The sequence below is a fragment of the Austrofundulus limnaeus genome, unplaced genomic scaffold (genome assembly GCF_001266775.1).
Source record: "Austrofundulus limnaeus strain Quisiro unplaced genomic scaffold, Austrofundulus_limnaeus-1.0 Scaffold4, whole genome shotgun sequence".
Taxonomy (NCBI): Eukaryota; Metazoa; Chordata; class Actinopteri; order Cyprinodontiformes; family Rivulidae; genus Austrofundulus; species Austrofundulus limnaeus.
Genome location: NW_013952406.1, coordinates 4,367,400 through 4,379,755, shown reverse-complemented (window position 1 = coordinate 4,379,755; position 12,356 = coordinate 4,367,400). Strand labels below are relative to the sequence as shown.

The following is a 12,356-nucleotide window of genomic DNA, read 5'->3' as shown; positions in this document are numbered from 1 at the left end:
GAATAAATGAATGTGGTAATGCAGCAAACATTATGAAATAGTATTTTTATAGTGTTAAATAAGAGGATTTTTTTGTTATAAATCATCCAGCCTTTTTTTAAATGAAGTAAAAAGCAAAGTTGAAAAGCAGKTTTAAGGCATCCAAGCAGCATGCTGTGTCAAACACTTTAAACTCACGGTGGCTATGAAGTTCTTCATACTTTCAAGAGGATTTCTGATTTACTGTGACCCAAAGAGGGCAAATATTTCCACTGGCCAAAACCTCCAAGCCACCAGTGTTTGCTCAAGAGAACCAGAAAATGTACATGATGTTTTGCACGCGTAATACCCTGGAGAAACCCAGCTCAGCTAGTTCAGAAACTGGGCTCAGGTTAATGAGATGATCCCTAATGAGTTGATCAGAACTGTTCATAATGAACAGGTAATCTGATTTCAGCAGAGGTTACAAGAGGTATGTCGGTTATGTTTGAACCCTGAATACGAGCTTTATACAAGTCTTTCTGTTGAAGGAACAAGTAACAAAAAGTAATGTTAAGGGTGTATGTGAATCTGCATCTATATGAATATGAATCTCTGTATGCCTGAGTGGCAAAAATCACAGACAACCCAACTTTATAACAGCATCTGAGTTAAAGTGTAGGTACGCACTTGATAARATGATAGCAAGAGCTTATTATGATGTACTAATTTAAGATTTAAGCCAATGGGACTTCTGAGGTCCATCCACATGGKAATTTTCCAAAACAATCCTTTTKKKYTTYYTTTTGTTGTTTCTAAAAACAWCTTCAYAAAAACAGCCCCATTTCTAAAAATGTTTTCATCCACACCTACGACRGACCAAAATAAAGATGATGATGATCTCTCACGTCTCAAGTGGTTATATGACATCATCATTTTTAAAGGTTGCATTTTTCCACAAACTGCAAGAGCATTTAAAGATGGCTTTCTTTTTTCCACTCTGAAACTTAGTAAAAAAAACAATGCTCCCATGTGGACGGGACTGCGATTATGTGGCCGTACAAGTGATATTCACCTGCAGATCCATTATGACACATTAACATACAATGTTGATGAGCTTTGGCCAACACATTGATGCTTTGTTTAAAATTAAAGCAGCTTGGCTTCACTAAAATTTATAGCTTATTGAAAGAGAAAAAAACCTCCCTGCTGTCTCTCTTTGATGATGTAATATTAAATCACAGTATCTTGACACTCAAGGGTGAAACGTAAATAAGCATGCAACTTGTAATCAGATTAATAAAACAAGCTCACATCTACAACAATACCAGATTGCTTGGAGAAAAAAAAATTGTAATTGTTTCTGTGTTGGATGATTGTACTAACGGTAACACCTTAAACCAGATACCCAAGAGTCTTTATGGTGAGCTTTACTTAATGATTAAAAAAAAGCAGCACTTTGTGTGTGTGGTTATTATTATTATTTTTTGTTCTTTCTCTGTGGGAAAACAGAGAGATCAGATCCGAGTTCTGGAAAAGGGACAGGAAATTCCACAGTCAGCAGTGTCGCTCCTCACACAATCCAGAGCCGTGAGGAAGCCCAGTCAGATGCGGGCTCTGTGCGGGTGGTGGTGGGGGTACTGGGATGGGGAACAAAGTGCTGGYGGCCGGGCCTGGGAGAAATTTCACGTCACCACTTGCTGCACCACTGAGCGTTCATGAGGGCAGGACTGATCCCTGCAATGCAGCCTCCTGAGCAGCCGCTGAAGCTTGCCGGAAAAGTTTTTGTTCATCCGTCTGTACATAAGCGGCATCGCAAAGCTGCTGGAAAAAGCCATCAGTTTAGATATACACTTCATGAAGCTATAGATAGGAATGTAATGTGCACTGGTAATATACCCTGGTGCACCCGCTACAGTATGCACCAACAGGGTCATGTAGTATGGGGTCCACAGGACAAACTGCACGCAGACCGAGGCTAGCAGCAGCCTGTGTATAGACGGATCCAGGCGAGCTGAATCCTGATCCAGAGGCGTAGACTCCTTTCTGATGCGTAAAATGAGCCCAAACGCATAAAGCACAGYGACGGCCGGAACGGCGTAACCAATGAAGATCATGATGGCGTCTGCCGCCTCTTTGTTCTGCATTTTGGAGCACTCTACCATCTTTGTAGAGATGTGGTTGCACACGTAGAAAAGCAGCGAAGAGAAGCTCGTCAGCACGGCGCCTCCCCAAATGAACCCGCACACGTGTTTGGTGTTGTACACGCTGGACATGTACGTCCGGGGGAGCGCCCGCTCGATGTAGTAGTCCAGACTGAGCAGCGTGGTGGAGTACATGACGACCAGGGAGGAGATGTTGAAGAGGATGAGCAGGGTGATGTGGATCTCGTTGTTGTACTCCCACGCGTACCAGCGTGTGAACTCGGAGCCGAGGAGCTCCACCGGCGCCACTAGGTTGAGCACGAGGCCCGCGATGGCCATGTTGACGAAGTAGACGTCGGGCATGGTCATGGAGACCTTGTTGGAGAGGTTCACCGCCACCAGCAGCACGTTGTAGCACAGGCCCAAGGGGAAACACACCAGGAGGTAGATGAGGGAGAGGACCGATAAGATGAGGCCAAAGTCCTGGCAGAGCTGGAAGTCCATGCTGGTGTCCGTGTCATTGTGAAGAACGCAGATCCACATCGCTGGGCTCGGACAATCACTTTCAACAGATCCGCTGCAACACAGAAACCAGGATTAGACTAAAGGAGTCATGTGTGTGCATGTTTATTTATTTGTAGTGTTACCAAATGTCTCATGAACCAGTGAATGGATTAAAAAATTTTTAAAAAGAACTTATGTATTTTCCAGGCACATAGTTCAATTCTATACAACAATCAAGTAACTATGTTGCCTTCAGTTGTTAAGAAAATGCTGTATATCAAAAAATAAATTTGACTTTGCATCAAAGCTTGTCTAAACACCTTGAAATTAGCTTCTGCCCCTTTAAGAACCTCCTACCATTTCCAACACTCCCACTTCAGCTCATTTTTATAATGCTTCGGGGGATGGGTGTTCTGTGGGGGCGGGATCTCGGCTGGGGTCTGAGCTCAAGGAAGGAGCTTTGTGTAAATAGGCGGAGCTTTGTACCAGCAAGCGTTTAGGCAGCTCCACATGGCCACCGCAGGAGATTCAAGGATTTTTCAAACATGCATGAATGAGTCAAAGCAACACTGTGGGTATATTTTTGATTAGGGAATGACATTATAACATGATATAAAGCTCAAAAGAATTGATGTTGCATAATACCATCCTCCCTTTAATGAAAGTATAAAATAAAACAAAATAACTTTGTTCTGTCTCAGCTTCAGATGATTTTAGTTTAAAACTCTGACATAAAATAAATTCTCTTTAAAGGAATGCAAGGTTTTAATTGTTATTGATGTAATTTATCTGGCATGTTCTGTGTATATTTAAAACCACAATAAGGGCTTTGCTTTATAAGCAGTATTGTGGGCAGCAGAGAAGGCCTTGACATAAAAAGAAATAAATATCAGGACTGAGATATTATGCTCTGAGGTCAGATTGTTAATTTCCCTTCAATGCATCTGGCAGACTGAATACAAATGCCTCACAATATGTTAGAAGCTGTAATCTCCAAAGGATTTCTGCACTGGTTTAAGCAGATGAAGCTCTTATCCTGCATTTGTTCGACACCTTGGCAATTTTTTCCCCTCTGCGGCTCTTTCTCTCGCCGTCACAGTCGCCTGCGCAGAGCTTGCCTCTCACTTTCCGAGCGGTCACGGGTCGAGATAAAGTAAAACACTGGACAAGCAGATTTTGTGCTTCTGCTCTCAGCTAAGCACACTCATCTTCTGTTCAGCTTACTGCCAAGTTGACTGGGCTGGGAATGTAGCGATGTGTAAATTAAAAAAGAGTGAAATGTGACGCAGGCTGCGCTGAAGGGTCAGTGTGGAACGACTTGTAAGGTCAGGAAAAGTTAAAAAAAAAGTACTGCACATGTCAGCAGCAGCCTGATGGATAATTTTTTTAAAGGCTCTTAAAATGTTCCTCTGCATACTCTCAGGTAATTGTAAATTAATTATTCAACAAGGTTTTAGCAAGGAAAAGAAAAAAAAAGACATGAAATATGAACATTGGTAAGATACAGTGTTTACTATACCTTACTTTAATATATATTGGTAAAGAGGACATTTAACACAAAATCTACTTTTTTAGCCATTAATTACATGTTTTTATGTACACAGAATATCTAGGAGTGCAGAAAATTTTAATTTAGTCCCTCCCGATGCTGCTGATATCTTTATATTCTTTTTAGGTCATATTTTTTAAACCATTCCATTTTCTCAGCTTTCTACAACGTTTCTTGAAAGCGGGTGCTATCAGTTATGCTATTGTTAGCATTAAGTGTCATCCTATTAAATCACTGAATTATAGTAATAATTCATCCTGTCTCATCTTCTCACATTTTTTTGATTGTGTTAAAGGACTGCCACATCCAACTAGATTTCAAACAGGATAGATTATATGTTTACTTTTAAACTCTTGAATATGACTTTAAAGAGCCTGTGACGTGCAAATCCTTCAAATACAAACAATCAAAGAAATCATTATTATATTTAAGAAACTTGGCATAACACACATGGTTTTACCCATTTTGTCACATAACCAGCATATTTTCTTTTGGATTTTGCTCGGCCATTATACATAAAGCTATTATACATAAATGACCTTCCAAAAATATTGAAGTATTCAAATATTTTAATGTATGCTGATGATACTGTTCTTTTTTTGTCTTATTTCAATATTGAATCTATTAATAGTCAGTTACAAGCAGATCTTCAGACATTTCATGGTTGGCTTCAAGAYAATCTTTTGTCAATTAATGTTAAAAAAACTGTGTGCATGTATTTTTCCTCACCCAGGAGACATTTCAATATAACAAATCAACTCACTTTTTTAAACAAACCCCTTGATATTGTCACTACCTACAAATATCTTGGAATTACTTTGGATTCTCATTTGACTTATCGTGATCATGTACAAGTCTTAACCACTAAGTTTAAACAGAAATTATACGTTTATTCAAAAATTAGATCCAATCTGACATCTTCTATTTCAAATATCTATCTTCATGCCATTATACTCTCAACCATGTCGTACTGTTTACCTGTTTGGTCTCTTACAACAAATGAAATCTTACAACCCATAGTTAGGCTCTACAACAGGGCCTACAAAATTCATAAAAAACTTCCTGGTTGGACTCATCACTGTACGGTTCTTTCATTGTCTGATGCCTTGACTTTTCAGAATTATGTTTTGTATAGTGGTATTAATTTATATTTTCAGATCTTCCAAGGTGCCARTTATGGAACTCTCTGTGCATTGTTGCCCAAATCAAATTCTGGAAGTGGTCATTCAACTAGATCTGTTACAAAAGGACAACTGATATTACCAACTTTTAAAAACTGTTACGGCCAGAGGTCTTTCTTCTATGTTTATACTAAAGCATGGAATGAAATTCCTCAAAACATAAAGTCCATTTCAAAACTACAGCCCTTTAAGAAGAATCTTGTCTGCCATCTGCTGGACACTTTTTGTTGTGCTCATATTTAGACGCCCTATTTTGCAAATGCTGCCTTCCTGAAATTTGGTATGCTTGTTTGTCTTTGTGTTTATGGTGTATAATGATGTGATTGTGATGCTGTATTTCTGAGTGTTTTATGTGCTGCAGAACAGGAACCTGCTGTAAAACAGCAATTACGCTGAGTCAAGCTCGATTTTTAGTAATCTTTTCCTGTTAAATCAATAAATTAAATCAAATCAAATCAAAATGAAACAGGAAGTGACATCAAAGGGGAACTCTTTAAGAAAGAAAACCCTCTAACTCTGATCTTTGTTTATTGAAACATTGTTTGAACTTTGACTCTTCATCTCTCTGACAGTGACTTAAAATAATCTAAAGAAACACCAGATTCTTCTCTACAGTCTGTGTTGTCAGACATTTTATCAATACTCTGCTCACATGCAGACATTCCCCTTTGACATCACTTCCTGCTGCTTTACATGCAAATATCTCAACAACTGTGCATCTCAGCGGTATGAAATTTGTTTTGCATTATGTTATCAGTGTTGCCTTTTCAAAAATGAATTCAAATTTATGACAAAAATTTGATGTCACAGGCACTTTAACCAAAGTTATTCTAAAGGATGTATTCACACCAGCCCTATTTAGTCCACTTTAATCAAACTCTAGTCCATTTGCCTAGAAAGTCCGCTTTGTTTGGGGAGGCGTAAACACATAATCAAACTTGGACGCGAACCAAAAAAGCGAACTCTAGGTTGTCTGAAAACCTAGGTCTCCGTTTGGTTAAAGTGAACTCTGGTGCAGTTCGATTGCATGTGTGTACGCCCCTCCACCTCTCCAAAAGAAGTAAGCTGTCATTCTGAGTAATAACATTAAAAAAGTTCCACGATTCCGCTTCATCTTCCACTCACATTGTTGAAGAATATTTGTTTGGCACATTTGCAAAAAAACAAAAAAAAAAAAAAAATGTTACACATATACCTTACTTTATTTTGGACTTGCAAAGCTACATCTACACCCAGCAGGGCAGGTTAACAACCCCTTATTCTGGGGGAGAGGTCACTATTTTTGAGTTATTTGCACAAAGCTGTTTGTTTAAAACACTACTTGCAGTTTAATTTATTCTTATTTCCATTTTTATTATGTTTACATGTATTATTGTTAAAAAAAAACAAATGAATATGCCATTAAGCTTAAGGTTCCAATTCATTTGGGTCATTATTTTAATTTGTTATGTGAATATTACCTTTTATGTTAAGGTAGACAGACTGGATAATGGTGACATTCACAGTTATGATGAGCAGCTGAGATGAGATGTGCACTGGAGCTGGAACAGGAGATGCGCCCACAGGAAGCATAGATGGACATTGTGACAGAAATAATTGTTGACAAATTGATTAATCAAAAAATAATTGCAGATTAGTCGACTATAAAAATAGTCATTAGTTGCAGCCCTATTGTAGATTGTATTGATTACTTTCTGCAGGTTTCATTAAAATCCTTTAATGGCTTCATGAGATATTCTGAAAACGGTCCAGACAAACTAACAGACACAAGCAAAAACATGATCGCTTTGCCTTCGGTGGTGGGCGGTAATTAAAATACGGGCACTGATCTACAAAGGATTTTCTGGAAACCAAAGAGAAAGGAAGGGAGTTTTGTCTTCAGGAGGATGAGTAATGATGCCAGTAAAAAGGAAACATTCTTCCGTTCACTTACGTAACACCACTACAGAGGGACTGTTTTGGCCTTCAGCCTCAGACACACAAGCACTAAACAGCCCCCTCCCTGCTCCACAGTACACAACTCCAGTTCTCTGTAATGTGACTAAAGAGGAGGCTGGAGCGCAGGCTTTAATGGTCTTAGATCGGAGAGAGGAAAGTGTAGAGTTACGACTTACAAAAAGGGAAGAAGAAAAAAAAGGAACACAGAAACACTCTTGTAAATGTCTCGCTTACACCAGTAGTGAGGTGACTCATTGACTGAAACAGRTTTTTACTGATGTAGAATAAATTATCTGTAGATATTATTTGACTAATAACCTTTTCAAAAACAGTTTATTACTTGAAGGGAAAATGCCTTGAGGGGAAGTTGATGATTATTAAAGAGAACTCGCTGCACTGCGGCAGGCTGTCCCTATTCATTAGCACCTGCTGTATGCAGACATCCAACGCCCCCCTTTCATTAGCGCACWGGCTCACGCCGTAGCTTCAAACTGCTGCTGGCTGTTTTTTTTTGTTTTTTTAAGTCGTCACTGTTTCAAGTCTTACTGAAACCTCTTGGTTATAAATGAACCACCTTATCTTGAGATCACAAGCAAGAAGACAYGGTTCCTGTTTCCTGAACATCAAGAACTGCCCCAGTGTTCCACACCGTAGACTGAAAGTACAAAATGTTCACTTCGACCATTAGAGGTTCTTCATTTGTTTTCTAGGGCACGTGTCAAACTCAAGGTACACGGGCCAAAWGTGGCCCAGCACAGCATTTTATGTGGCCCATKAGAGCTTCAAAAATRWATCGTCTYATGCTTAAAGTGAGCATTGACCACAAACTACATCACCCATAATGCACGTTGATTATTTTACTGGCAAAACGATGGCACTACTGCTAGGTGAACAGGCAGTGAACAGGTTTCAAAAGTAGCCAGCAGCTGTCAAAATTTGCCGTGCAAATTCTCCTTTCCACTACATTTACTCCTGCTACTTTTGCCACAGTTTAGCTGGGAACCGGAAAATTCCCACTTAAAARTTGTAAATTCAAACKGGAAACACCCCYTTCTGCGTGATTTATTTCACATTTAGTCCAMTGTACGTGTAGTAGTTTTCAGTGTTTAAAAGAGGGCATGTTAAAATGCTATTTATATGCAGGAAACGCCACGCAAAGCTCAGTTGTTTTTATTAGTGGTGCTCATCTAGCAATGATACAAGGAACGTGATGTTTCATGTTTWGTYRAAGTTAAAYGTGAAACGTTAAARTTAATTACAACTGGCCCTTTATGGACAACCCTATTGCTCATGTGGCCCTCAGTGAGTTAGTCACTGCTGTTCTAGGAGAAACATTAAGCTTCCATTCAGAAATAATGACAGTTGGGAACATGTTTTGCGCAGGACGAATAAACAGAACAAACAGTACACAAGTTTTCTTTGGACTTTATTTTTTACTAATTTTCTATCCAGTCTATGCACCTGCACATTATAGCTTATAGTTTTGTGTGTGCTTCAAAATGTAGACATATAGAAGGCAAAAGTCTCAGGACTAAAAATGTATCTACAGCAGATGAACAGTACATGAAATCATTTTAGGAAAAAAAAAATCAAGAACGCCCGACATAAATCTTGAGAGAAAACTGCTAATTTTATCTAAAAACTTTTTGGGAATCAATTTCTTGCTGCAAAACTGTTATTTATGACTGTAAAACAAGGTTATATTCGGTATTTTTCACAGTTTTAGAAGTGTTTTTTATGGTCAGATATACAGGCTCTTTATTTCCCGATAAATAAGTCATTATCATAWAAATACTATTTGACTACAAACTTACCCAAACCTAATGGATGAATGCTTTTTTATTTTTATTTGTCAACTCATTCATCCATTTTGCTTATTGATTAATTCTTATGTTATTTGTTGACATCCACTAGGGGGTGGTGTAGCACCCTAAGCACCCCCCAGTTCTCATGGTCATGGTCTGGGTACTAGATAAAAAAAATCTGTGCACACATGGTGGACATTGTAAGAAGATTAAATTGTACAATAAGATATGTTGTTTTAATAAACCTAACAAAGTAAGATTCTTTCACCTTTTACTGCATAAGTCTAAATACACAATCAGAAGTGCAGATAGCATAAAGATAAAATCATACTGGTACAGAAAAATAAGAAGAAGTCACCAGAACTACCTCATTTTTCTTACACTGACTTTTCTCCTATTCATGAAATGAATTAGTTTTTTTTTTTTTTTTTTCGGGCGGGGGTATACTTTTGTGTCTATGTAGTTGTTATCCTGTTTGGAAAGGCCCTATTTGATTAGTCAGCTCCAGTGTCCTGCTCAGGTATTTGATCACCAACAACGTTGATATTCCAGGTAGTTATTTCCGCTCCCACTCTGTGCAAATCCGCATAGTTTTCCAGGGAATTATGAACTATAATATCTCATGTAGACTCCAACCAGACGTTTTGTAATTGATAGGCTCTGATGTGAAGCCAAGAAAAACAAATCCAAGACATTAACATGCCTTTTGATCTACTGGGGGAAAAAAAACTTGTAACCAAAGCTGGAGGTGAGGCTGCTGGGATTGAGAAGAACTAAAATAAAGCAATCAAAACAGCAAAAATAACAACTACAACAACAGACCAAAAGAAAGTCCTTCAAGCTCACGCTGACAAGTTTCTGTCCATCTTCCCAGACTGCAGGGGTAAACTTACCTAAGTCTGAACTTTCTGAATGACTCCACGTCAAAATTTGTTAAGTGAAATATTCCCGGAGGGCGGGGGGGGGGAGGCCCATGCTTCAGCATGCTCCAGGCCTCCAAACAGGATCGCTCTGTTGGCGGTGCTTTGAGGGCTCGGACTCTCAAGCGCTCTGAAAGCCAGATCTCGCAGGCTGATTGGGAGCAATGTGACACACTCGGCCAGCACTGCTCATGTATCGGGACAGGAACTTACAGGCCTTTCTCAGAAAGAACTTAATGATACCACGTGATTTCCTACTGGCTTCTGCAGAAGAGCAGTTAAAGAAATACCACAGAAAAAACATGAACCACCTTTACGCTTGTGGTGATGCGGCAATGTCAGGGGCGGATGGCAGTTTATGCTCGATGTGATTTCTTGAGAAATATTTTGTCTGTTAGCAAAATATCTCATGAACTACTGGACAGACTTTAATGATACCCTCAGAACGTAATCMTTAGATGTACATCTACAACTGATTAACTTTCGGAGTAAATTCAATCCAACATGGTCATYACAGCTTTTAAAAATCATCAAACACAAAAATAGCTGGGAGTCATTCACAACAYATCCTCTGAGTGTGACATCTTGAAATACTGCATGAGATCATCATAACACTGACTAAAACAGCTAAAAATGTTTGTTTATTACTCAACATAGGATGATCTTACTCTAAAACTCTGGCATTAAARGCAGTGGGAGATATGCATTCCTTCRAGGAACAACAACAACATTAATGGAACATTGGTGTTTGGGAAAAACAAACCAACCCACACAAATAGCGCTGAACAATGACGSRCTGTTTGTGGCAAAACAGCGCTTCAAGTTCTAATAGACTGTGGTCAAAAACAGGTCACGATCGGGCTCCCAGGATCTTTTCTGCTAAAGTTTGACTGTGACAGGCATCAACTCAGTCAGAGTTCAACGGTCAGCACAAAGCAGGCTTACCACCTCTGAGCTAGGCCCCCAGCACGCCCACGTCCTCTGTGGTCACATGGAGGAAATCGGTGCAAACAAGTGCAACGCACCATTCATGAGGAGCATTGTTTCTGTGTATTCATTGTGTGTTTGTTCCAGACATTTTGAACYGATGAAGCGAAATGTCTTCAGCTTCAGAACAGAAGTTCGGTTTTAACATTTTGGACGGTTTTTTGCATTTGTTGGCTTCAGYTAAGTGTTTTGTTTACATTGAGTGAGTACCTGCATTTAGAATTGCACACGGRCATATGTGGGAAAACTTAACTATTTCAAACTGCACCATTTGATTCAGAACAAGCAGTTTGATGCCTGCTTTCATACTTGACAATAAATACCTTTAAACAACTGTTCGATTTAGAGGTTTTGTAGTGAAGCAGTACATTATTGTGACACCAGGTCAAGTTCCATGGGAGTATGCAATTTAAACAAAATATATTGTTTCTATAAATACAAATCATCATACAGTTTAATTCAAACAGCACTTAAAATTTGGGTTTTGCATGCACTTGAGAGAGTTTAAACAAATCCAAGTTGTTTTTTAAAACATAAATAGGGTCAAAGAACTAACAAAGATACGGAAAAAAAACTTGTTTCTACATTTAATTATGCAAAACACAGGAGCAGGTCACGACTACACCTTTTATCCTACCGTTTCTGCTGCCAATGTTGTCATACATAAAGCCACTTTACTTTACCATGTTATCATCCCTCTGCGGGGCAAATTCACTTTTACTCACTTTCATGGTAAAAACGACCGAGAAGCTGTATTTTAGGACACGAATACACAACTCACCACAAACGTATAGGTTTGGATCGATGACAAACCTACGGAGGCATCGGATCTGGATGCAGTATTTCCACGGGCATTTCTCACTCGCTTCATTTGGAGACAATTTTCTTCTTTAAAAAAAAATAAAGTGCTCCCTCCGGTTCCCGCGAGAGCGTAAAAATAAAAACAAGATATTCGGCGAACAAAACTGAGTGTTGTAAAGGGTTTCCGTTAGGTCGCRTTTCACCTATCAACTTTTCGTACGAGGCTCGGTGTGCGGAAAAGGGGCCGACCGTTTCAGACTTTACTACACCGAGCTGGGAGAGCCCGCAGTCAGTGTGTACACACGTGACCCTCCCCCCACACTCTCCGCTCTCTGCTGCTGCTGCTGCGTATGAAGCCGAGTTTACGTCCTTCGCTCTGATTGGACGGAGCGCTGGAGGGCGGGGCCTAACTGAGCTCACTGTTCGAAACGCAAATTTGAAACATCTTCTTCCAGGCTGGACACACACAATAAACAAAGAAGAACAGTGTCTGAAAATTTATCTGAACAATGTGTGGTGAGCCGTGCATACTGAAATTATCAAAGTCTTATCATTTGGTTACTGGTTTA

The 12,356-nt window shown here is 39.3% G+C and overlaps 1 protein-coding gene across 1 annotated transcript; it reads right to left on the bottom strand.

Moving 5' to 3' along the window:
* Positions 1 to 762: 762 nt before the first annotated feature.
* On the bottom strand, positions 763 to 12,106 carry gpr146 (G protein-coupled receptor 146). The gene is made up of 2 exons (XM_014023893.1): positions 11,768 to 12,106; positions 763 to 2,679 (listed from the first exon to the last, which is right to left on the bottom strand). Exon 2 carries the CDS (start codon positions 2,643 to 2,645, stop codon positions 1,644 to 1,646), a length of 1,002 nt encoding a protein of 333 aa, XP_013879347.1. The 5' UTR covers positions 2,646 to 2,679; positions 11,768 to 12,106; the 3' UTR covers positions 763 to 1,643.
* Between the last annotated feature and the right edge of the window lie 250 nt (positions 12,107 to 12,356).